This window comes from Manis javanica, chromosome 5 (assembly GCF_040802235.1).
Source record: "Manis javanica isolate MJ-LG chromosome 5, MJ_LKY, whole genome shotgun sequence".
Lineage (NCBI taxonomy): Eukaryota > Metazoa > Chordata > Mammalia > Pholidota > Manidae > Manis > Manis javanica.
In genome coordinates, this window is record NC_133160.1 from 22,446,898 (window position 1) to 22,473,773 (window position 26,876).

A 26,876-nucleotide genomic window follows, 5' to 3' on the forward strand; every position below is an offset into this window, starting at 1 on the left:
TTCTTGGTTCGAGGCCCTTCTGTTTCATTGCATTAAATGTATCATGCTATTCTCTTCTGGCTTGTAATGTTTCTGTTGAGAAGTCTGATGGTAGCCTAATGGGTTTTCCTTTGTAGGTGATCTTTTTTCTCTCTCTGGCTGCCTTTAATACCCCGTCCTTGTCTTTGATCTTTGCCATTGTAATTATTATAGGCCTTGGTTTTATCCTTGTGTCCTTTGTGTTGGGAGATCTTCGGGCTTCCATGGTCTGAGAGACTGTTTCCTTCCCCTGCTTGGGGAAGTTTTCAGCAGTTATTTCTTCAAAGACACTTTTTATCCCTTTGTCTCTCTCTCCTCCTTCTGGTACCCTGTAGTGCAAATATTGGTCCATTCGGATTGGTCACACAATTGTCTTAATATTCTTTCATTCCTAGAGATCCTTTTATCTCTCTCTGCCTCAACTTCTTTGTATTCCTGTTCTCTGATTTCTGTTCCATTAACAGTCTCTTGCACCTCATCCAGTCTACTCTTAAGTCCCTCTAATGATTGTTTCATTTCTGTTATCTCCCTCTGGACTTCATCCCTTAGCTCTTGCATATTTCTCTGCAGCTCCATCAGCATGGTTATGACTTTTATTTTGATTTCTTTTTCAGGAAGATTGTTTATTATCTGTCTCACCAGGCCCTCTCTCTGATGTTGTTTGAGTGATTTTGGGCAGGACCTGATTCTTCTGCCTTTTCATGGCAATAGAAGTGATCACTGGCAAGTGGCACCTGTGTCAGCTGGGAGAACAAAGTCCCTTCCTGCTTGCTGGTCGCCTTGCCCTTCTCCGCTGCCTGTGCCCGTTAACTGCACACAGAGAGCAGTCTCTGGGTTAATCACCTGAGCTGCCATGGGTGTGGCGGCCCTTGGGATAGCCTAGGGCACTGTGGGGGGTCTTACAGGAGTGGCGTGTGTTCTCCTCCAAGAATGGAGCCCCTTCTTGCCATTCGGATCTTCCACCAGCTTCCTCTGCCTGTGCCAGGCAGCTGCATGCTGGTGGCAGCCTCTGGGTCTGGCCGGATTAGCTGTGTGCTGCGAAAAGACTCTGTGTGGTTGCTGTGGGCAGGGCTGCTCCCCAGCTGGTCCGCAGCAGTGGTGGGTCAGCCAGTTTGCATTCATTGCCAGTGGCGGGGAATGAACAGAAGGCTGCTTATCGCTGTGAGGGGCTTTGGAGCTGTCTTACCACCTAGGGGGTTAGGGCACCTGAAGTTCCGTAAGATTCCAGCCTGCTGGGCTGAGTGTGCCAGGGCGATTTTGTCCAGCTGCTAAACCCTTGTCCATTTAAGACTTTCAAAGCACCCGCTTTTCTTTTGTCCCAGGGGAGCCAGCTTTGGGGACCCGCTCACAGTCTCTGTCTCAGATTTTACTTTTGCATTTTCTGATATCTGGTACACCATGCAATGTGTATCTGTGCTCCCGGTGCAGATTGCTAGGGCTGGTTATTTAGCAGTCCTGTGCTTCCACTCCCTCCCCACTCTGATTCTTTTCCTCGCCAGTGAGTTGGGGTAGGGGGACTGCTCAGTTCCCCCCAGGCCATGGCTTGTATCTTACCCTTTTTGTGAGATGCTGAGTTCTCACAGATGTAGATGTAGCCTGGCTGTTGAGTGTATCTTCTGGTCTCTCTTTTAGGAATAATTGTGTTTGCTGTATTTTCAAAACATGTATGGTTTTGGAGGATATTTCTGCTGCCGCCATCTTGAGCACCCTCCCTATTGTGGTTTTGATTTGCATTTCCCTGAGAATTATTGATCCTTCGCTGATTTTTTTTATCATAAGTTATTGTTGTATATATCTAGATACTAATATGATTTTTTTATCTTTAAACTGTTTGTGATACATGTAATAGTTTTTCTTACATTGGAACTAACCTTGACTTTTTGAAATGAACAGCCTTTTGGTTATAACCCAACTTTGCTAGGATCTTCTTCATGTTTTGCTGAAATACATTAGATAACATTTCATTTAGTATTTTTGCATTTGTGTTGGTAAGTGGTTTTGGTGTCAAGCTTATAATATTTGCTGTGCTATAGTTAATGTAAGATTAGAATCACCTGCTTCTTTAATGTTGGTAGAACTTCCCTGTAAAATTGGCTGGGCCTGCTCTTTATGGGAACATTTTTCTCTACTAATTCAGTGGTTATAGGATCCTACAAATTTTCTGTTTCTTCTCGAATTATTTTTTTCCATAATTGCTTATTCTATGCTTTCAGAAAAGTTGAAAGGATGGTATAATAAATACCTTTTATTTAAATTGTTCAGTTATCATTTTCTACATTTTCTATCCGTATGTAGATATATAAATTTTCTCTTTTTTTTTCTCATTTGCAATGAAGTTATAGACAACAAGACATATAAGAAGCCTAAATACTTAGCAGGTAACTTAAGAACTAGAGCATTCTTCATAACCACAATAGTTTTAGCACATCAAAAAAGTTTAATAGATTAATATTATCCAATATATACACTCCAAATTCTATTCTCCACTATATGCATGAACTTAATAATATATTTGGAGAGAGAGAGGGATCAGGATCCAATCAAGGATCATTTATACATTTCATTGTCATCTCCTTTGGTCTACCTTTTATTTTATTTATTTAATTTTTTTTGTGATGCCAACATTTTAATTAAGTCATTTAAATTATTTATATTTTTCATAGAATGTGACCATTTTGCCTCAGTTTTTAAACACATTGGCATAAGTTTATTTCTTAACCCTGATGCATCTGTAGTTATATCCACTTTTCTATTCCTAATATTGTTTATTCTTTTTTCTTGATTAATTTTATCAGAGAGTCATCAGTCTCTGTCATTTCCAAGTGCTGGCATTTGGCTTTGCTGCTGCTTTTTGTTGTGACTTTGTTTTACATTTCTACTTTGTATTTCCTTCTTTTGAGGTTTATTCTGTTGCTGTTTCTAGTAAGTTAAAATGGATGTTTAACTTACATATTTTCAGCCTTCTGTCCAAATATAGGTTTATAAGGCTGTATTTCCCATGAGAGTACTCTTTTATCTACATTACACAAATAGTGATATGAAGTATTTTCATAACCACTGATATCTAAAATCGGAATTTTCTACTCTCATTTCTTTTATGGTCATAGATGGGGTCTGTATAATACAGACTCCTTCAAATTTCCTGATACTGTTTTATGGTATGATATAGGTATGTGGTAAGTTTTATAAATGCCACCAATATGCTTACAGTGAATGTGAATTGCCCAGTTAGTAGGTGCACCGTTCTGCATTAGTATATTATGTTTTGTAAGATCTTATGAGATCAAATATATTAAGTGTGCCATTCATATTTCCTAATTGGTTACTGATTTTTGTTTGTTTCATCTATCAATTATCCACTGATGATGGATTTGTCTGTTTTTCCTTTGTAGCTCTGTCCACGTTTGCTACATATATTTTGAGACTGTGTTATTAAGTACAGACAAGGTTAAAACTTATATTTTTCTGATGAATTCAACCTTTTATCACTATGGAACTTTATCTCTGCAGTAGTTTTTACATTACATTCTACTCTAAATGGTAACAGAATAACTAAATTAGTTTTCTTTTTGTTAGTATTTGCCTAGAATATCTTTTCAATCCTATGATTCTCAACTTTTCTGTGTCCTGTGTTTTATGGTAGGGATCTTGAGGTTTAAACTGGTACCTTCTCTCTGTCCTTGACATCCCTAAGTGTACTATTTTGCGTTCAACCCTAGCGGCAGTATATACCTGTGAAAGCGAAGAGCAAAGCCTTCTGGATCTTCTCTTGGGAGTATGCCGTGATGTACGTGGGAAGCCTAGTGGTAATCGTTTGCCTCTCCTTCTTCCTTCTCAGCTCCTGGGATTTCATTCCTGCAGTCTATGGCTTCATGTAAGTAATAACCTCATTAGAAAACTTTGGAAGTTAATTTGATTTTCATAGCTTTAGCTGGAATCAAGAGAGTGAGCAACCACAAGGAGCATCTCAACACAGTATCCACAAACTTTTGTGTGCATCACATTCTCCTACAGGGCTTGTTAACACCCATATTTGGAGCCTAACTACTAAAAGGTTTGGGTTAGTAAATCTGGGGTAAGGACCAAGAATTTACTTTCCTAACAAATTTTCAGATGCTGCTGGGGCAGAGAACACATTGGTCTAGAGCATACCTTTGATCTATTGAAATTAAAGAGCACTCTCTAGGAACACCCAAAGTGACTGCCACCTCTGCCTGAGAGGTTTTATTCAATCCCAAACAGGAATGGATATATTCTTCCACTGCTAGAGGGTCTCTGACAGTTTTAAAATAAAGCCATCTCCCACGTGTCAAACTTTTAAAGCAAATCAAAAGGGGCTTACAGGGTGAATTCTGCTTACGTTTCCAAGTGCTCTCTGTGTGGTGTGTTGAGGGGGATGGTCTCTGCTTAAGCCTCCAGGAACTTGCAGCCCATTGGGGTGGTAGATAGTGAAACTTGTCAGGGTGGGGAAGGGGTCTGGAGTGGTAGGTTCCCTTTTGGGATTCTGGACTGCTAATTTGTGTTAAATTCTGGCTGAGCATAACAGTGACTTAGTAACTTTCAGCTCTTCAAGTTCTGCCTTGGATAGGAGTTTGTAATGCCTGGTGAAAAGCTTTTCTTGATGTTTTGCTGGGCCATGGATTATGTTCTTTACCTCAATTCACAGAAAAGGAAATGTGATCACAGCAAGAGGTAAAGACTTGCCCTGGGTGGAGGCTTTAGTCATTGAAATCTAACTATGAGCTATTGTCTGTTTTCCCATCTCCATGCTCCGCGTATTGCCCTTTTAAATTATGAATTGACTTCAGTTTCAACTCTCTATTTTTTAAAATAAAAAATATAGTGTAAATTTTTAGAAAATACAGAATTGCAACCAATCTTTATCTGATATAATGCAACAAAAAGTTTTCCAGTTAAGCCCTTATTTCTTAAGTGAGGTCCCTAGCAGAGCCTTGGTCCCTCAAGCTCTTAGAAGTCTCGCTGAGCTGTCAGGCGCTCAGTGGTCTGGCTCCTGCTGTGGGGCTGTGGGGCAAGAACCGGGAGGAACTGGATCTTTGAACTTGGTCCTCTAGGCAAGTCTTCGGAATGCCCAGAATAGACATTGTTTATTTAAAGCCCATCCGTCTTTTGTTGCAGTTCTGAGTGTCTCCGAATTTTAAACATATATGTCCTAGGTAATAAAAGAGGGGCTCGTCTTTCGATTTCTAGCATGAATCCCTGGCTCTTCACACATTTGTGATTCATGCCAGAGTTTGGCTCACCTAATATTTATTATGGGTTATTCTCATGTCTCTGCTCTTTTTTTTGTGTGTGTATCTACATCCAGGGTACTGGGAGAGCCCCTCTCCTACTGATCTCTCTGGGGACAAAGTCATCCTTGGCTGCTCCGTGGTGACCAAAGTCTTCAGAAGAAAACCAGGTTGAAAGAGACCACTTTTACAACTTAACTTTTTTTTTGTCTCCCTTTGTTTTCTTCATTCCAGACTTTCTGTTCCAGATCTCACTCCAAACATTGGTCTTTTCTGGTACTTCTTCGCAGAGATGTTTGAGCACTTCAGCCTCTTCTTTGTATGTGTGTTTCAGATCAACGTCTTCTTCTACACCATCCCCTTAGCCATAAAGCTAAAGTAAGTAGTTGGACCCACTCTGCTTTGTCCACAGAGCCATTTGTAGTCCTAAGAGTTCCCTTTACACTGGAGTGTCTGCCATCAGGTCTATGCCATCTTTGCCCAGGGAGCCATGCCCTAAATTGCCTCTGGTGCTGGTGGCCGTAGCCAGCAATGGTCACACATGAGAGCAGGCTTCAAGGAGGGTGCTTTGGAGCACCCTGATATTTCTCCTGGCCTCACTTTGGGGTACTTGAACCCATCCCATTCCCCATTTGGGGTAAGAGCAAGGTTGGGGGTTGTCTTTGGAAAAAGTGGGTCTTGTTGGGTGCCTTCATCAGCAGCCCAGTGACAGTTTGTGCAAGACGACTCAAGATGTGTTATTTGGGAGCTTGGCCACCTGCAGCTTTGTTTAATCTGCTGATCAGTTTCCCTCCAGAGGGTTGTCTGTGGAGCTCTCTTCTGCAGTACAAGAGAGCTCATATGTGTTAAACCTACCTTCTAGGCTTTCTGAAATGTGTTTGTATGTAACCCTTAAAGCAATTCTTAGAGGTAGGCATTATTTTATTGTCATCACTCCCATTTTATAGTTGAGGAGATTGACATTCACAAAGGTAAAATGATTTTCCCAAAGTCACACAGCTACTAAACAGGAGAGCTGGGATTCAGACCCAGGTGGCTCTAGAATCTATACTCATCCCCCAGCACCATGCCAGACTTCTGAGAGAGATTACTTATAAGGGAAAATGGTCACTGACAGTACAGATAGCCTAGATGGTCCAGGAAACCTGGAAGAGAGTTTGACTTAGATTTCAAGAGCTTGAGTTCTTTGTTCCAACCTTCTTGCCATTCTCCATGGCCAGTGTACCAATGCACATGTTTCTCATTCTGTAAAGGCTCAGAGCTGATGCTTCCTCCCCATGACATAGCCTTGGCCTGGCATCTGACAGAAAACCATCCTTCCTTGGCCTGGCAGGCTCCAGAACTCTGGCAGCCTTGCCCAGCCAAGCCCTCCAGCTATCTGTGGTCCAAAAACCCTGCTCTATTGGTGTCAGGCCCAGAACAAAGAGAAGCTGGGAGCCCAGAGCACCTTTGCTCACTCTGTGTAGCAGCTTTCATTGTCTGCATGTGAAAGGCCACAGATACCTCCTGGGGAGACAATAATGCCACCATCCGGTGACTCCACTGCCACCCCAGGCCCAGGGCCTCAGGGTTTTGGGAAGAAAGGGTATGGAGATCCCTGATCTCCCCATCTGCAGCTGTCCTGTGCTTGGATCTGAAGTTCCACTAATTCTTCAGCCCCCTACAGTGTTTGCTTCTGGGGCCACATTGGTGGGAACAGGGCCCTTCAGGCCACCTCTCCCTAATAGAGTTGCAGAAGGTTCTGGTCTCAGTGTTTTTTGTCACCATATTTTCACTGACCTTTTCATAGAAATGTTGAAGCTGTTACCAGCTGCCGAAAAAGCCCAAAGCCAGTGATTTGGGTTGTATTTAGGAAGATGCTCATTGAGCTAGCTGTACCCTTCTTAGAGGCTGCAGGACTCCGTAACTTTGCCAAGCTCAGTTTCTGAGGCATTTGCTATGTAGAAGTGCTAGAGGTTTGGGGTGTGTACATGTTTGTCTCTACAGCTCAGATTTATACTGGTTGAGTCACCCTTACCTTTCACCTGCAAGACAAGAATGCCATTAACCTCTGCAGAAAACCTTCACGAGTTGGGCGTCCGGGTACTACACAGAAGTAGGCCACGTGCATGTTGTTTAGATGTGGCTGAGGGGAGTGTAGATCTGGCCTCTTCCTGTTGGCCTCCCCTTAGCATGTGGTCAGCTCTCGGGGGACAGTAAGATTGAACTCTGTCTCACCCCTCCTGACGTTTAGGAGTTCTGGAGACCGCATCCACCACTTACCTTCTCTGAACCTCAGGTTCCTCATCTGCAAATATAGCATGGCATCGCCTGCCTCAAGGCGCAGTTGAGGCATAGTGAGGATCACATGCGATGATGCAAGAAAAGGGCCAAGCAGGAACTGCACACACAGTGAGCGCGTAGGAAATAGTAGCTGTTGTTATTAGCTTAAGGTAACAAGAACTCCAGTCCAGCCCTTAGGAGCTGAAAAGCTGCATGAGCTCTTAGTTTTCTTTCTGGAAAGAAGTTCAAATTATCTGAGGGCCTGTAGACCACACTGACCATATTGTCAGAGAAAAAAGCATCAGCAAGGAGGCACTTCCTGGGGCCAGTTGTCGGAGGGACCTCTGGCATGGGAGGCTGCCTAGTTACTCTGATTAGCAGTTGTTTGAACCCAGTAATAAAGAACACTAACCTCACTTGTTTTCTTCCTCAGTGGCTCCTGAGGGAAACTGTCTCTGTGGGCTGTTTCGTTTTTGCTGGGCTCTCCTCACCACCTCTGGCATCTCCAGTCCCCAGTTTTCTGCTTTGCTTCCTGCTCTGGCCCTGTGTCCCTGGAGAGTATTTTTGGTTTGGGGGATGGTTCCTGACTGATCATCTTCTTGTCTGTCTGACTTGCCCCACCCCAGGGAGCACCCAGTCTTCTTCATGTTCATCCAGATTGCCATCATCTCCATCTTTAAGTCCTACCCAACAGTGGGGGATGTCGCCCTCTACATGGCTTTCCTCCCTGTGTGGAACCACCTCTACAGATGTGAGTACTCCCCTCTCTTAACCCCTGGTGGCAGGTTTGTGTCAACCTGGCTCCTGGATGAAACAGGGAAAATAAATTGATTGGCTTGGCATCTGCTGTGTTAGCAGCACTGGGAGAGAGGCTGTGACATAAGGCACATGTCTGCCTCCTCGGTGCTAGGGACTAGTGATGATAATAAAAATAACTACCATTTACTGAGCACTTGCTGTGTACCTGGCCACTGTAGTTCTAAGAGTGTTACATTCATTAGCTTATTTTGTCTTCACACCAGCCTTTGAGCAAAGTATCCCCATTTTGCAGATGAGAAAACTGAGGTTAAAAAATGCAGAGCCACTTGTTCAGGGTCACATGACTGGTAAGTGGAAGGGCAGGCACTGAAATCCAGATCTGTGAACCTCTAGCTAGCACTGTCCATTAGGACTTGCTGTGATGAGTGAAGTGTCCGTATTTTCACAGTTCAATGGAATAGCCACTAGTGTGACTGAGAAACTGCATTTTCAATTTAAATTAAATTTAAACTTAAATAGCTAGTGACTACTGTATTGAACAGTGCAACACTAGAGCTGGGCTTTGAACTGTTTCCCAGTGCTACACCCAAGGTCTGCAGAAGACAGATGGCGACACTGGACTTCCTGCCTACTCTGAAGACCTTCAGGCTCTGACCATCCCCTCATCAGACGATGGCAAAGCAGTGATCTAGCTGTGCTTCCTGGGTGCCCCACATTTCCCTCTGTTGGGCTTGTAGCGCTCTGTGCAGGTTCTTTTCAGTATGTGTGTGTTCCCTTAGGGTACGTTCATGACTCACCTCTGTGCCCCAGCACTCAGGATCAGCCCTGACACACAGAACAACTTAGCAAATGTTGGTAGATGGTTTTTTTAAGCCTCCCTAATAAAGAGGCAGAACACTTGATTCTCTAAACTAAAATGTGAAGGAGCTGCGAACTTTACATGCCTACAGTGGGTGCACAGCAAGGTATCAAGAATGAGTTCCGCCAGGGCAAGGCTTCAGAGGAAGTGAATCTTCGTTATTGTTTTGGGGCTGTCTGGGTGTTAACAGGGAAGAGAGGCTGACCAGCTGCCAAAAAGAAATCTACCTTTAATAGAGGGCCTCTGAGCAAAGGTGTAAACAGCTGAGTGGGCCGGCCAACCCAGGGCTGCTCTTGCAGGTGGTGGCCTGTGGGGCAGTGACCAATTCATCCTGAATGGAAGGAAGAAGTGGTGTTTTCTGCAGTGGCATCCTCACTGTATAGACAATCACCCAATCCAGTGGGCTCAGAGTCAGCTTGGGGCTAAGTGGCCAGTGATAAGTTGCAAAGCTGCCAAATGTGAACATACCCCCCTTTTTTAGAGGGTCGGTCTTGGAGACATTGATCCTCTTTCCCCAAAAGTAGAGTAGATTTTTCTTAGCTGTCTGTTCCACACAGGGTATTTCTCTCCCTTGGCTAATAATTTTTCATCCCATACTGCTGAACACAGTCTAGATTCAGACCAACTTGAATCTGAATCCTGGCTTTCTCATTACTAGCTATATGTTTTAAGCAGATCATTTAACCTTTTTGAGCCTCCAATTTTTTCATCTGTCAAATGAGTACAGTATATTTCATGGGTGTTTTAAGTTTGAGAAAGAATATGTGTCAATAGTCCTGCAGTTATCATCAGTAATAATTATGTAGGAAGGTGTCCTGCGTGGTTCCATGATCAAAGCTTCAGTCTTCATAGCCAGAGTCATTCTGAGTCGTTGAAATAAACATACTTTTCAAAACTTGGCATGAGCTATTTTATGCTCTCCAGAGTGATGATACACAGAAAATAAGGATGGGGTTTCCGGAAACATGGGTGATCTAACCGACGCTATAGCTGGCTGACTGAGGAAGCTATTTACACGTTCAGCTTGTCTGAAGATCGAGCAGAGCATTGGCTGCTTCCCTCAGTGGCCAGCTCCTGCAGCGGAGAGTACTCATGCTTCGAGTATCTGTCTGGGGCATAAAAACTGTGAGTCATTACATTCAGCTAGGGGCATCTTCAGCCTCATCTTCTGGAACTGAGTGGAGACTTTGAGATGTCTTTAAACCTAGGTTGAATATAATCAGACTTCTAATGTGGTTAAGAATTTAGTGTAAGCATTAGTTGCTAGTGCTAACATGCATGCTCACATACTCACATTTTTGTCTTTCTGTCTCAGTTAGGAGGAGAAGCAACATGTGGGCCCTTCCCTGAGACTCTAGACGCTGGGACCTGGGGCTTGGGCCAAATGAGTCATACAGACACACAATTACAGTGTTAGGGAACAGCCTGCTGGCAGAGCAGGTGCTATCTTGCAGTCATCCAGCTGAAAGAGTCAATTAGCAAAAGGCTGGATTTTGTATGTGTGTATGTTTTGTTTTTATTATATAGTATAAAGAAAAATAATACAAAATATGTGCAAATTATAAAGAATAACAATGCGATAAATTTCCATATGCTTAGCACGTAGTTTAAGAAAGAGAACATTACAGTGAACTTTGAAGTCCCCCAGAGTCCTTCTGTACACCTCCTATGGGATTGGATTCTTCAATCCAAAATTTTATTTCTGAATATCTGAGACTCAGAGAGGGAAAGTAACTTGCCTGAAGTTGCCATTTGTCAATACTGGTGCCAGAGATTGGATAAGCCACCCTGTGACTATAGAGGGGAATGTGATTCTATCTGGCCTGGCAAGTGTGATGAAGGGTAAACTTTTCATCTCATTAGGCCCTGGTCATCTATGACATTTCTGACACCTGGTGCCTGGAACAAGCCGTCCTGTGCCTCGGCTCCCCAGCACCATGTGCTCTGGCATATAGCTTTAATCTCCTGGCCTGTCATCCAACAAGAGTAGCAATTACTGGTTCTTGCAAAGGTCACCACAGGCCAGAAGCCAATTGGATGCTGGTGATAATTCCTCCAGACACATGGGAATGTATCTTTGCAGCTCTTTGTCGTTGTACCCAGAAGATGCATGTGAGTCTTCTCAGTCTCTGTATACTTTGTCACCCTGTATGAAATATAGAGTGGCTAGAGGCACGGATTAGACCCACCTAGGATGTTAGACCATGGGGGTTTTATTTTAGGAGTAGTGTATATTCTTTTCAGCAAAGTAATTTCCAGGGGATCAGAAAGAATCACTGAGAAATGTTAATAATGATGTGGGATTGGAGGAATGTAAATAAGATGTGCTCTCCTGTCATGAGACATAATATTGTTTAATAATAATAATAGTAAGTCTGAGTCCAAACATCCCTTTTCTCAGACTTCTTGTTCTGGGAGCAAGGATGAGGCTTTCTTGAGAGGTCTTTGAGTCAGGGCTTTGCCATCTCAGCTTTGAAAACCCAGAATTAGAAAAGAGGAGCTTGCAATCTCTAGGCCAGTGTTTCCAAACTGTGGGATTTCACAGGCCACTAACATTTCAGAAAACTAGTGATACAGTTGCCAACTTATTTTGCTGAAGACATTGAAACAGTCAACTGCCAGCCATTCATCCCTATTTCATTTAAAAAAGGATTTTCACAACAACAACCAGCAAGAACAATACCTATCATGAACCTTAAATTAAAACATTCAACTTTAACAAGAACTCTGAACTACCTTGCCTGGTTATTCTCACTGTGACACAGACCAGTGAAATCTCTGTTGCACACTGGTGTGGGCCTCTTATTTGGTAAGGGTCTTCATTTGCAACCTTGGCTGCAAATTAGAATCACTGGGAAGCTCTTACAAACATATGGATGCCTGGGCCCTAGCCCTAAAGACTGATTTACTTAGTCTGGGTGGGGCTTCCACAGGTGATTTCATCTTATAACCAGAATTGGGAATTGTGTGTTTAATCTAGTCCCCCTTGCAGTTCATGAACCCCTGGTATAGTGTTTCTACCAAGTCACTGTACGACTGACATAAGCAGCCTTAATGTTTGGGAGTTTCCCCATCTCCTAAAGCTCCCAAAACTCTGACTTGGGAGAAGGAATTCCCTGATGGTCAGGATCCAAGAGGGGAAGGGAACTTCAGTTCATTAAGCTCCTGCTGGAAACCAGAACCAGTGCTGAGTTTCTTTTTTAAAAAAGTATGGAGAAAGTGAAGTTTCCTACGGCCAGGATTCTCACCTGGCCCTGGTCAGCTAGCTCACTACACACATGTGGGCAATACATTGTTATTGACACTATATAAAGAGCTCTGCCCAGTGCTCTGGGCTGCTGCAAGGCTGCAGGAGAGCAGAGACTGAGGTGGTGGCAGCACTGAGGACAGAGACTGAGATGGCTGCAGGGGCACAGAGGCCCAGAAGCAAGACTTGCTCTGAGTGATTCTGTTGATTAACCTGCCACCATAGGAATAAAGTTGAGTATAAACTCTTTCACCCCAAGAATGTTCCATTGTCATTTTTTGTCTCATTGAATCCATACTGAACTTGTCCGGGGCTGAAACCCGTTGGCAAGACTATTGGCGTAGTCGGCAGAATTTTTTTGTTGACTAAGGAAAAGAACATGCTGCCCTCATGGGAGGAGTGTTTCAGGTGGCTGCATCTTTGGATGGGATGACCTTCGAGTGTCCCCCAGTGGACATATGGTCCAATATAGCTTTCCTCCTAGAGGACTGGGCCCCACCCCAAGACTGGGAAGAGGTAGAGTCAACACCTGAGGCAGCAAAGTTGGCCCTCAGCAGAATAGGGAATTCCTTTAAGAAACAGAGTCTGTGAGGCGGTGGGAATGGTAAGGACTATTTTTCTCACAATATTGAGAAAGGCTATAAGGGAGAAAGATGTCCTACAGGAAGCACAAGAAAAGGCAGCATGAGAACGTGAGCTGCGAGGTGCTGTTGAGGAGGTAAAAAATTTGTTGATGACTGAAATGTCATCACTACAAGATGCTGTGGAAATGGTAAAGAATGTAATGGTTGCCCGAGAGTGCAGGCTGCTGGGTGTTGTGGGGCAGGTGAAGGTTGTAGTAGAGCCGTCAGCCTCAGAAATGGAGGAGCAGAGGTTTGACAAACAGGTCAGGGTAGAGGCCCTGCCGGTGCTGGAGGCATCAGCCCCTCCTTGGTTGAAACCCCACCCGGTTGAAAGCTGGTGGAAAGCACAAAAGAAAATAAAGACTTGGCAACCCCAGCTTCCTCCAAAAGAGGTGCAGCCCCCTCCCCAGGTTGTGGAGCACTCTATGCTCTGCTTCTATACTCAGGCTCAAGCAATGAAAGCACAGAAGGAAATACAGTCTGCTTCTCGAAGGAAGAATTTAAAGGGCCCGTGAAGGTCACAAGGACCCAGATGTGGGTTGGTTTGATAAAATTAGGAGCAGAGAGAAATTGGATGAAAAGTCAGACTTACTGGAGTTGTGGCAACAACTGAAATCAGAGCAGCCATTCTGGCAGCTGAGGACAAAGCAGAAGCCAGAGACAAAGCAACAAGGTCAGCCTGTGTGTCTGCAAGACTTTCGTTTGGAGAGGGTGGAGAAGGTGGGTATTATAAGGCCCACGCATGGTTCTTTTGGCTAACTCATCTGAGTAGAACTGGTTTAAATATAGCCAGGATGACTACTTGATGGCAATGGATCTCCTCAGGCTTGAGGGTTATTATAATTTGTTGTAATTTTTGTTATTTGTATATTGTCATAGCCTCTGTTGTTATTGTGGAATTTGGTTACAGTGCTCCAGCTTCGTTGCACAGGGACCATTGCAGAATATTAAGGCCATAGGAACTTCCATTTTCCCCACATTCCACCCTTCCAGGATTCTCACCTCACAATCTACATACCCTCAATCCTTCATGTTGGTCCCTGTGAGAGAAAGCTGAAACATTGTAATCAGATTCCACAATAGCAACAGAGGATACAACATAGAGATAATAACAAAAACTATGGTACAGGGGACAAAAATTATAATAATCCTCAAGCCTGAGGAGATCAGTTGCCATCAAGTGGTCATTCCAGTTGTATTCAAACCATTTCTACTCAGATGAGTTCATGACACATACTTTCTACAGGAGAAATCAATTTTCTGCAGTGGTCCCTCCCTGTGCGAGAAAGCTGGAACCTTATAACAATGAAAATTATTAAAATAATAATAGTTATCCTCAAGCCAAAGGAAATCCGTTGCTACCAAATGGTCTTCCCAGCTGTATTCAAACCAGTCCCAGTTCACAATTCCACTTTCCACAGGAGGCTAGTAGCGGTACTGATAGGGAGCTCCATGCATACCCAACAAGTAGCAGTTTTTGCTAGGGTGTGTGCCCAGTCCACGAGGACATTAGAAGAGATTAAATTTAAAGGTGATAAGACACATGTTTTAATATACTAACACAGGCAAATCTTGTCAGTCAGGTAGGATACATGCAGGAGAGTGGTCCTATGATAGGACTGTGGCAGGAAGGGGGTCCCATCCAGGCTAGGTTACCATTTCTTTACCCCTTTCCCTCTGGGGGTTACTGAGAAGTCTATATAATAGTGCTACTGGAGGCACATGCACTGGCCATAATGGTAACACAAAACTACCCAATAAGATACTCCTACCATCTGGCTCTTTAGGATATACTACCATGATCTTTGGGAGCCACTCTGCTGTTACTCCAGGAATACAAAGGAGGCAGCTTCCAGGCCTCATCCCCAAGGTGCCAGGAGAGCCAGCCATTGCTGTTCCATGTGTCAAAATGTCCAAGGCCACATCCACTGAACAGAGTCTCCAGGGCTTATTGCAGTTGGTGCTGGCAGCAAGATATCACTCTGGTGGCCAAACCTCGGCTTCAACAATTCCTCCTTACGTTGTATTTGCAGGTGTGTAGGGCAGGCAGCAATGTGTATCAGCATGTCTATGGGTGTCAGTACTCCCTTTCAGAGCTTCTTATTCAAAGGCCATAACACTGTCCATAAGGAGACTGGCTATCCCCATAGACTATCGGTGTCTGACTTCAGGCCAGATTTTAACAAACCATGTTACCTATCATACCAGCCCCAGTAGGGTTATATGGTACATGAAACTTCCATCTTATTCCTAATTGGTTGCACCCATTCTTGTAGTGCATGTCCAGTAAAGTGGGTGCCTTGATCACTCTCAATTACCTATGGTCGGCCATAGGCTGCGAAGAGATGCCTCAGGCCTCCTTTGGTCATCCACTGGTCTGCACAACACCCAAAAAAAGCAACCAGAAGACCAGTAACTGTATATCCACACAAGTCTTGGCACATTGGTACCCTTCTGATATCTATTGGCAGAGGTCCAATATAGTCTGTCTGCCACCTGACAATGGGTATCATCCCCTTAGCTATTGTCCCATGTTGCTGTGGGACTTGGTGTACGTCCCTTTTAGAGCATATAGTGCACTTCTGCCAGGCTTTACTGACTTCTTCAAAGGCCAGAGGCAGGTCCCATGAATGCACTGCAGCCCACATTGTCTTATGTCCTGCATGCAGCCAACATTGATGTAACCATTAGGCCACATAGAAGGAGGTAGGCTTTCTTTCTAGCCAACATACCTGGACCAATTCATCTGCTTCATTTGTGGCCTGGGGAAGCCAGGGCAAATGGCCAGTCACATGATACCCTGTAACCATCTTAGTCTGACCAAAGGTCTGTAGGTCTTGCCACAGTTCTTGCCCTCAAAGGGGGCAGTGACCAACCATCCAGTTGGCATGGTACCATGTTGGTAACCACAGAGTCAAGCCTCAATAGATGGCCCAGCTGTCACTGCATACATCTGTTGGGCAGGGCTCCTGGCTAATCACAAGCCACACTGCCTGCAACTCTGCCCATTGACTGCTCTTCCCCTCACTGTCTTCCATCCATATTGTCTCAGTCTTAGGATGGAAAGCTATGGCCCTTCATTTCAGGGACTACCCATAGCTGGAGCCATCTGTGTACCATGCATCTTCGGGTATAGGGGCTCTTCCTTCCTGATAAGGACTCTGCTACTAATGGCTTTAAAGCAATTCTTCCTGCCTTTCACTGGTATAGGTCACTGGCCCCAATAAGCATTGGAGTTCTTCTCTCAAGGGGCTAGTAGAGAGGGCGCTGCACTGCTGTACGTATGTGCCCCCCACTTGGCTAGTGTATGTGTCTGTGCCACGCCACTCCATGGCTTTTGGGTCCAGTTCTCATACCCACCCTGCAATGAGATAGGTGGTTATTACCATTATCGGGGCTGTTCTGGTGATGGGTTCTGTAGTCAGCAAGGCATGGTAGATAGCAGCCAATTGTTTCTCTATTAAGGTGTACCTTTGCTCCTTTCCAGAGTTGCGACCAGAATCCAATAGGTTGGCGAGTTTTTTCAAGATGCTACCAGGGACCCCAGTCACAATCGTCTTTGATCACGTGAACATCCAGCTTACAGGGCCTTGATGGGTCTGCACAGCCTTTACTGCCCATTTTGTGGCAGTAAAAGCAGATGCACGTGTCATTCCAGTTCCACCTGACACCCTTTTGTACTAAACAGTATAAGGGCTTCAGAATTTGTGCCAAGTGCAGGATGAACACTCTCCAGTAGCCTAAAAGATCCAAAAACTCCTGTAATAATGCCACAGTTGTAGGGATAGGAAAGGTCTGGGCTTTATCTGTGGCTGCTTTTGGTATAACTTTAGTCTTACCTGACCAGACAACCCCAAGAACTGACAAACCAGGTCCCTGAACCTTGGTACTGTTCACAGCCCATCCTTTCTCCTGTAGATGTTGCAGCAGTCTAGGTGCTGTACCTTTTAGATCTGAAAGAGAATCAGATGTGAGCATAATATCAATATAATGGTACAGCCGTACCACTGGCAATTTCTCCCATGTAGCCAAGTACTGGGCTAAGAGTCCATGACAGGTGGTGGGGCCATGGAGGTGTCCCTGTGGAAGGATGGTGAAAGTCCATTGCCATCTTTCCCATGTGAGGGCAAACTGTTCTTGACTTCCCTGTTCCATGTCAATGGAAAAGAAAGCATTAGCAAGATACACGACATAATGATATGTTCCTAGTTCATGACTGAAGGTGTCTGTCATGTCTGCAGTAGAGGGGATGGCAGCATGGATTACAATTCTCTGTAATCCACAGTTGTACATCAGGAGCTGTCCAGCTTTTTTAATGGCCACACTGGGGAATTGAAAGGACTATAGGTGGGTTTTATAATACCCACCTTCTACAGTTGCTAGAGGGTTTCTCCAGTTTCTTTATTTCCTCCAGGCAATTGGTATTGTTGGTATTAGTCACCTGCCTAGTCAAGGCACAGGCAAAGCTATGGGCAGGTGCTTAGCATGTTACCTCAGAACTGCCTTCACCACACGTATAGTCAGTCTGAACTCATCTGCAGTGGTCTGCAACCATAGGCCCTGCAGGATATCTATCCCCCAAATATATTTGGGGATGGGAAAGATATATGCAGTATACTCCACTGGGAGTAGATGCCCCATTCCCAACAGGCTTTGGGCTTGTTTCACTCTGATAGCCTTACCCCTGTATCCATCTATAACAGTGAGGGTCCTGGAAAACTGCTCAGGGTTGCCATAAATCAGTGAACATTCAGGTCCGGTGTCTACCAGAGCCAGGACATGTTGTATGTTCACTGGGGACCAGTGAATTGATATGTGGCCTCTGGTCTCCCCAGAACCCTCAGGGTGGGTACCTTGACCCTCCCCTCATTCAAACCATGTCCCCCAATCATCTTCCTGTGTGGGTTCAGGTGAGGTTAGCTCACTCTCCATCAGGAAGTCTTGTGAACACACAGGCCAGACTTATGGCTCTGTCTCCAGTCTGTTTCTTGATCCTCAGCAGCTGGAACTTCTGCTAAGGTTTCAGCTGTTGCCACAGCACCAGTAAGATTCTATTTGACTTCCCATCGAATTTCTCTTTGTCTGCTCTTGCCCCTGTTAAATCAACCCACATCTGGCTCCTCATGATCTTCATGGGGCCCTTTAAATCCTTCTGAGTAATGGACCATATTTCCTTCCATGCTGTCATTGTTTCAGCCTCTCCCAAGTCTGCTACTGTATGGGTAACCTCACTTAATGGGCTGCCCTAAGTGAGGGGCAAGAATGCCACCAGGAGGGATGTGGGAGCTGTTTGAAGCACCACATTTCTCATTCCCACAGTAAAAGGCTCCTCACCTGGGCCATGATCCTCTGAACTGTAAATGGCATTTTTCATGCTTAACTCCTGTAACACCTGTTGGAGCTCAGCATACGTCTGCCATCTAGCGGGGGAGGGTGGTAAATCACCCTGATTGTGCCATAACAGTGCGAAGTGTGGCCATAAGCCAATCAAGGAGGGAGGGATTTTCTGGGGTTTGATGTACGTTTTGTAATTGCTGCCTCAAGACAGAATGAACTGTCAGGGAATATAGCATTCCCTTCTCTGATCCGGACAACAATTCCATCCTCCCCTACATCCCAAAAATGCAGAAGCCAAGCTGATACCGACTTTGAGGGCGTCTGCCAAAACCAGGAGCCCAAATCCACCAGCTCAGCCTGAGTATAGGGTCAGAGCATAGAGTGCTCCACGACCTGGGGAGGGGGCTGCACTCTCCCAGAGGAACCCGCAGTTGCTGTGTCATTATTTGCTTGACTACAATCAGGCAGGCTTTCAATAGAGGAGGGGTCAGTGCCTCTTGCACCCCTTTCATCCTTCCTCGGCTCCTCCACTGCTGGGGCTGATGGCACCTTTCTTGCCACTCCCCCGAGTGCCTCCTCTGACACAACCTTTACCTTTTTACAGTGCCTCGCAGAAATGCCAGCTCAGTCTTCAAAGGCTTTCTTACCTTCACCTCAGTACCTCACAGCTGGCGATCTCGTGCTGCCTCTTCTTGAGCTTCTTGCAGGATCACATCCTTCTCCTTCAAGGCCTTCGCCTCTCCCACAGCACCTCGCAGCAACCCCTGTCTCATTCCGCAAGGAATCTTGTACCTCCTCCACAGCACCTCGCAGCTTGTGTTCTCGCACTGCCTATTCTCATTTTTTCATGGTTACGTCCTTCTCCTCCACGGTCTTTACCTCTCCCACGATGCCTTGCAGCAACACCACATTTCATTTTCCACAAATCTTTTACTTCCTCCACAGCATCTCACATTCTTGTGCTGATTCTTCTTGCATTCATGCCATTTCATCCACCAGCAAATCCACAGCACTTCACAGCTCGCATTCTCGTGCTGCCATTTCTCATGTCTCTAGCAAGAGCAGGTTCTTCTCATCTGTAGCCTTTTTCAGTACAACCAATAGGTTGGCAAGTTTATTCAAGCCACTGCCAGAGACAGCCAATCCAAGGTTCCTGCTGCCTCGTGGACACTCTGTTTCTCAAAGAACCTTTATGCTGAGGGCCAACTCTGATGCCTCAGGCATCACCTCCACCTTCCCCCAGTCCTGGGGTGGAGCCCAGTTCTCTAGGAGGCAAGCCACCACAGGCTACATGCCTACTGCGGGACACTCAAATGTCTCCCTATCCATAGTGGCAGACTGTTACTGTTCTTCGGTCTATGGTGAATCCTGCTGACTATGCCCGTTGTCTTGCCTGAGGGTTTCAGTCCTGGGCAAGTTCACTAAGGATTCCGTGAGAGCAAGAAGTGACAATAGAACGATCTTGGGGTAAAAAGGTTTATACCTGGCTTTATTCTCATGGTGGTAGGTCAAGCACTAGAGTCATGTCTGCATCCAGCGGTCTGCAGGTCTGTAATCCATCTCTGTCTCTGCCTCTGCCCAGACCACTGGGCAGAGCTCTTTATATAGTGACTCAGTCAATGATAGCTCATTTCCTGTGGGTGTCCAGCAGTAGCCTAGTAGTAGGCCAATTACAGCATCAGGTAGTTTAGGGTCAGGTGAGGATCCTGGCTATAGGAACTTCCATTTTTCCCACAAAAGGCAAGCAAATGAGTCCTCCCCTAGAGCCTCTAGAGGAAAACAGCCCTGCAGACACCTTGATTTTAGCCCATGAGGCCCAGTTTGGGCCTTTGTCTCCCAGAACTGTGAGATAATAAACTACATTGTTTAAGCCACTAAGTTATTGGTAATTTGTTACAGCAGCAATAGAGATTGCTCAGCAATACATTTGTGCCAGGTTTTTCACACATCTTGTTTAATTCATGTAGCACTGCTAAGAATTAGGCATTCTAGCCCTGTTTTAGAGATGGGGAAGCTGCTACTCAGAGCATCTTGTTGGCAGAGCAGGGATTTTAACCACAGTCTTGTTGAGGCCAAGTCTGTGCCCCACCATTGTGCTGCTTTCCACTCCAGAGAAACCAGCTGCCCACCTGTGGGCCAAGCTGTGTAGCAGGTCCTCCCTAGGGCTTTAGGGAGCACTTTCTCCTGGTGGATTCTGCATTCCCTTGGGTGGGGGGTGACATTAATTAGTGAGGATGTCAGAGGTTTTTTAGTCATTTAAGGAAGAGTGAGGGACATTTGAAGAGCAAGGCAGGGGACCAAAGATGTAAGTTAAGGAGAATGGAAAGTGTGTTCCTAAGATCCCAGGTGGCAGCATCACGGAGACTCACTCTGGGTCTCTGCTCTCCACGGGTTCATGCTGCTGTTCCCATCCATGATCCGATGTGGCCGGACAGCACCCTCCGTGGTGGCAGGAGGAGTCATCCATGGACACTCTGAGACCAGGGGGTGGGGAGCAGTGTCTTGCTGGCATGCTTCCTTTGCAGGGCCCAGAGGCATTTGTGGCATTGCCGGCTGTAGCCAGCCAGTCCCACAGTGGAGTGCAGAGTCCAAGCCTAGGGCCTCCCACCAGTTTTGGGCATGGAGAGCCATTGACTCAAGGGTCTGAGGGTTGCCTCTTGGCGCCCCAGGGCCTGTGAGTTGGGAGTAGAGTCTACCTTTGAGCTACACCAGGCTCTCCTTGAGCCCCTCTGTCTTGCAGGACTGTCAGCAAAGAATGGGTCCCAAGAGAATCAGTATTAGGCTAACTGTGACCATCTCTCTTTGCAGTCCTGCGAAACCTCTTTGTCCTCACCTGCATCATCATCGTCTGTTCCCTGCTCTTCCCTGTCCTGTGGCATCTCTGGATTTACGCAGGAAGTGCCAACTCTAATTTCTTTTATGCCATCACACTGACCTTCAATGTTGGGCAGGTAAGCATCAAGGGTAGCATGGCGACAGGAATTGATGTAGCCTCAGACATTCTGCCTAGGCCCTGGGGTTACAAACTAGGGTAAATGTGAATGAGGGGCCAAGCAGCTCGCAGTCCAATAGAAAAGATAGGGAAGTAGGAGCAGTGGGAAAACTGAATCTGGCTAACATTTATTGGGTACCATGCTGAGCCGTCACCTCATTGAATTTTCACAGCAAACCTGTGAAACAGTCTCATCCCTGTTTTTACAAATGGAGAGCAAGGCTCACAGAGATTGTCGCATGCCCAGTCACTGGAGGAGCCAGGAACCACCTTCCGGGAGGGCTCGGTTTCTGAAGCCGCTCTCTTTCTGTAACAGGGCCTAGGCTGCATGGCATCTACAGTGAGTGTACTGTGGGGGGCTGGGAATGGCAGGGGCCGCAGGAAGACAGGCTTCTGGGGCAGCAGGAACAAAGGCAAGGAGATGAGAAGTAGTTGGGCCTCACTGTTAGGACAATCTGGAGTGTAAATCGTGTGGTTGGGAGTAGCAGAAGAGGCGGTAGGACTCACACAGAAGTACCAGCAAGGAACTCTGACTGTCCTCTGACTCAGATAAAGCCTCTCCCTCGGTGCAATGAAACTGGTTCTTAGCTTCAGAATCACTGGGAGGAGCTTAAGAAGGTAGACTGTGTTAAGAATGTTAAGAATGTGGATTCCCTGTTTTAAATCCTGTAGCTGTATTGTGACTATCACAATTACATGGCTTTGCTAGTTAAAAAAAAAAAAAGCACATTCCCTGATCCCACTCCTAGAGATGTTGAGTGGGATGTGGAAAACAAATTTGTCAGGAATTTGTATCTTTAATGAGCTCTCCCAGAGATTCGGCTGCAGGTGGTCTAGCAAACTCCTCTGAAGTTCCCTTGTCCACTGCACTGCATCTGGCAGGTCAGCTCTGTCCTCACCATCAAGTTCTTATGAGAGTCCATTGTACTGTTCACCATTTCAGTTGCCGCTGGCACAGCCAGGCATTTCTGGTGCCTAATGGACTGGATGGGAAGTGGGGCTTGCTGGGAAGACCGATGATGCCAGTAAATTATCCCCAGGGAGATTCTGGCTTCCAAGGTCAGCTGCTGGGAAAGAAGAAGGGAATTGAGCTTTTGCAGTGAATGATGGGACTGGTATTTCCTGCGTGGACATTTCTGGACAATTAGCATCCAGCCCAGCTATTTATCTTGGTTTGTGAAGAGCAGGAAGACAGACAGAGGGCCCTGAAGCCAGGGTGGGACCGGGCTGGGATCTAGTCTGCCTGTCATACACGGAAGCTGTTGATGTCGGATGCTAAGCACCTCCTACCTTTGTCCCACACAAACCAAAATCTGCAGGATTTAGCTTAGTATCTTGAAGAAATCTGAAGGGTTGTTTGGCTCTTCTGTCTTGCTGAAATCTCCTTACTTTTCTTCTGAAAGTGATGACTGGCATGTGAGGGCTTTGGGTCTACCCGGTCCTCTGGGAAGCTTGGCAAGCTCCGCTGAAGTAGTCCACAGCCGGTTGTCAGGTCGTGAGGGTCACGTGCAGGTCAGAAATACAGTTGCACTGGTTAAGAAGTACCCGTGGAATTTGTCAGGTAATAGCTTTTTTTCCCAATGGCTGCCTTTATGAGAGAAGGGTGCCTGTAATGTCATGGGAGATGTTTGCAGTGGTCAGAGGCAAGAGAAACTGAATTGTGGGAAAAGGAAGAGTTGGGCTGGGGTTGGGAGCCAAAGGCCGGGTAGATGGAGTGTGTTAGTGGCCTAGCGACAGAGAACCAGCTGAACTCGCGGCATTGTCTTTTACCTTTTTTTAAAATACGTTTTTAATTATACAAGGAATACATGAACTCATTATTGCTGGGGCAAAGAAAGCCAGCAAAATAGAAGTGTGTGGAATGAAAAGTAAAGATCCAGCTGGGCCCACCCCTTCCCGCCCCAGTGCAGGTGTGCTGGTCAGGACTGGTTTGGTGGGTGTCTTTGCAGGCTAAATATGCACAAATAGACGGCTCTCAGCACATAGGCCCACACAGAGAGCTTTTTTGTTTATATAAAGAAATGGGCTTCCACTCTAAGTACTGTTCTTTGACTTGCAGTTTTTCACTTCGTAATCTCATCTTTTTTTTTTTTATTAAGGTATCATTCCTATGAAGGTTTCACAAGAAAAACAATTTGATCGCTATGTTCACTCATATTATTGAGTCCCCCCATACCCCATTGCAGTCACTGCCCATCAGCATAGTAAGATGCCACAGAGTCACTACTTGCCTTCTCTGTGCTGCACTGTCTTCCCCGTGACCCCCCACACCATGTGTGCCAATCACAATGCCCCTCAATCCCCTCCCTCCCCACCCTTCCCCTTTGGTACCCGCTAGTCCCCTCTTGGAGTCCGTGAGCCTGCTGCTGCTTTGTTCCTTCAGTTTTGCTTTGTTGGTGGTGGCCTCATCCTGAGATCTTTGAGGGCTCTGATACCCCATCGTTGGGATGTGCTGTGGTTCGTGACTACTCAGGCTCCTACTGGTAGATAGTGAGGTTGCTTGTGGCTAGTTGGCTGCTCTAAGTGGAAGGCCCTTGTATAGCCCTCCACATACTCTAATACACACATGCCAGTATTTTCTCAGGGTGGCTTCCAGGTTGGTGGGATTTGCTGGGTCAGAGGGCACAGACACTGTACGATTGGGCAGTTATTGCCATGTTGCCCTATAGACAACCCCCAGGTCATACCAATCCCCAGGCCTCCCAGCGGTGGTCCAGGTGCCTGGAAGCTGGCAGTTTGTTCAGGCACCCAGCATACCTATGTCATCAGCCTTCTCAGGTCTGAGCTCTGTGGCTCTGAGCCAGAGATAAATCTGTTGTATCAGATGCTTCCTGGGACTGCTGGCTTTGTGGCTGGTGCTGCCAGATCACTAAAATGACGCAGCATGTAGGGGCACTCACTCAAGTCTTATCATCGCTCTGGAGCACTGACTGAGATAGCAGGGTGCGCCACATTGTGAGGGTTATATTACCCCTGTCTGCCCTTGGGTCTGTTGGGAGCCACAGAGGGTAAACATGAGACATTTAGAATTTTAGTGACCATTAAATGTCACCTCCTTAACGAGGCCTTCCATGAGGTTCCACCACCTCGCTCTCTCTTTCTTAGCCCCGTTTGTTTCCTTCATAGCTACCATTTTGTAGTTTTCTGTTATTTACTCTTGTCTCTGTCTCCCCCCATAGCCTCTGAGCTTGAGGAGTGTCAGAGATCTGCCTCTGCTCCCCACTGCAGGAACCCCAACCAGATCTGTGCCATATAGCAGTTACTTAAAACATATTTGTTGAGTGAATGAATGAACCAAAGATTGCCAGAGAGAGCATCGCATGATGAATGACCAGATGTGCAGAGAGTAACTGCTGGAAGACTCTAGTGGAAATAGATCAGCTTTCCTATTGTGAGTGGTCAGGGAAGGCCATAGGTGATGAGGAAGCGTAGGAGCTGGGCCATTCAGACGTGGAGAATGAGCAAGGAAGTGGAGATGGTCAAGGAGGTGGGCAGGATGGGGCCAACTCACCCCCACTGACTGCTGTTAGTGGGCAGCAGTCCTGTCCCTAAGCCTTCTCCAGCTTCTGCCAGAACCTGGTCTCTGGCTGAGAAAGTCCCTGCATGTCCTCCACAGCCCAAGCCAGTCCCCACCTCCATCTGGCCTGTAGTCAGCACTTCCGTGAGATGCATGGCATCTGGGGACATGTCCTCAGTCCCACAGCCGGCTCTTCTCAGCTCCCCAGCTGGGATGGTACCTTACAGTCACCTGGTCCTCATTTTCCCCTCCCTGGACAAGACAGATGAAAGCTGTCCTGGGAACCAGATGAGTATGGATGTTTAGCAGGCAGCCAGGGCCTGGTCCATCAGGACCAAATCTAGAGTTGAATGTAGAAAACATCTTGGCATATAGATTTTGAGTAAGTCCTGTTCTGCTTGAATTGGTCAGTGCTGTACCCCTTTATGGGACACATTACTGGTGGATTATCAGTTATACCGGCAGGTAAACCAGTGACTTAAGCCCCATCCTTTCCCCTGGGGCCATTAAGTATTTTTCAGCACGGGGCATGGATCAGTTGCTAATTATAATTGTGCCTCAGCGTCAGTAACCAGGAAATGACAACAGTGCATCTGTAGTGGGGGGTGGGGGGAAGACACGCACACGCATGCACACACGCACACACATGCGTGCGCTCTCTCTCTCTCGCTCTCTCTGAGAGATGGAGTCAGGTTGGTTGATTTAAGTCCCCCTACACTTCCTCACTGTGCAACCTTCAGATTTAACTTCTCTGGGTTGCAGTTTTCTTGAGAACAGGGATGATAAGACCACCTCTTAGGGTGTTAAGAAGAGAGGATGTAATGTGTGGGTCCTGTTACCATTAGTCATAGGTCAACATGGGTTCAACAACATGCTGAGAAGTCCTAGGGAAACAGTCAGATGGAGGGAAGGAGAACAAGCCCCAGGCTGGTCACCAGCAGAAGGAAAATGCTCAGAAAGAATCACACATAAACACAAAGGCATGTGTATACACTTAGCCTTTTTTGAAGAGTGAGGTAAAATTGTCCCACTCACCCTAATTGAATTTAAAAACAGGGAATATAAGGGAATTTTTTCCTGAAATATAATTAACAGTGGCTCGTGTTTAAAGAGAGCTGACTAGGGGCTGGACCCGTATGATCCCTTTAATCTTCAGCATCATGTGCTGTGCGGCCTTCTGGACCTTTCCCGTGTGTTTAGGTATGCTCGAGTGCTCGTGGAGAAAGAGGTGTGTGTGTGTGCTTCACTGTTGGCATCATGATGAAAATATGACTTTTTCTTTTAATAAATCACCTTGGTGATGTTTCCTTGTTTGAATGAGAGAGGACACTCCTCTTGTTTAAGTCCCACATACATGTACTCCCCACACCTGATGTGACTACTCTCTTACTGACAGTTTTTTAAGTTTTCCCTTTTTTATTATGATAAGGAATTCATTTAATCCTCATAATAGCTCTTCGAGGGAGGCACTGTTATCACCTCTTGATATGAGTGCAGAAGCTGAGGCTTGGAAGTCGCAAAGCTCCGAAGGGGTTGTGTGTATTCATGCTGTTGTTTATCACGTGCTCTCAGTGGACTGTGGGTTCCATCTGGGCAGCCCCCAGGTCCATCTTATTCATGACTGTATCCTCAGCACCAAGAAAAGAATATTCAGTGACTGTTTATTGATGAATAAATAGATTGAGTTGAGATCAGAAAGCTTTTATGACCAGGTTGCTCACATGACCTTGTACACCCTGACCTCCTAGTTCCAGTATTTGTTTGTTCACAGCTGGGCCTGTAGCAGGCCTGCTCGGGTCCTAGGGCTTCAGAGCGAGATGCTCCTCTTGCCCCCTTGGCTGGCCTTGAGAGCCCCACTTCTGCTCTGCTTCTGTTCAGAACAGACTGCCTAGCAGCCTCCCTCTGCCCTTCCCAGCAGGCTCTGGGGCCTTCTGTGAGCCACTGCCTCCTTGCCATGGGGGACTGGCCCCGACGCCCTCCTTTGTGTTGCAGACCCTGTAGATCCTAGGCTGG

The 26,876-nt window shown here is 46.1% G+C and overlaps 1 protein-coding gene across 3 annotated transcripts in view; it reads left to right on the forward strand.

Moving 5' to 3' along the window:
* PIGU (phosphatidylinositol glycan anchor biosynthesis class U) overlaps positions 1-26,876 on the forward strand; it is a 124,171-nt gene that overhangs the window by 89,915 nt on the left and 7,380 nt on the right. For 2 of the 3 annotated variants that reach the window (XM_073236695.1, XM_073236697.1), the window contains 4 exons: positions 3,738-3,892; positions 5,502-5,645; positions 8,156-8,280; positions 21,163-21,305. In XM_073236695.1, coding sequence (XP_073092796.1) covers positions 3,738-3,892; positions 5,502-5,645; positions 8,156-8,280; positions 21,163-21,305 — 567 coding nt within the window. Of the gene's footprint in view, positions 1-3,737; positions 3,893-5,501; positions 5,646-8,155; positions 8,281-8,866; positions 10,043-21,162; positions 21,306-26,876 lie in introns of those variants that run through there. The other variant, XM_073236696.1, reaches the window with a different exon arrangement.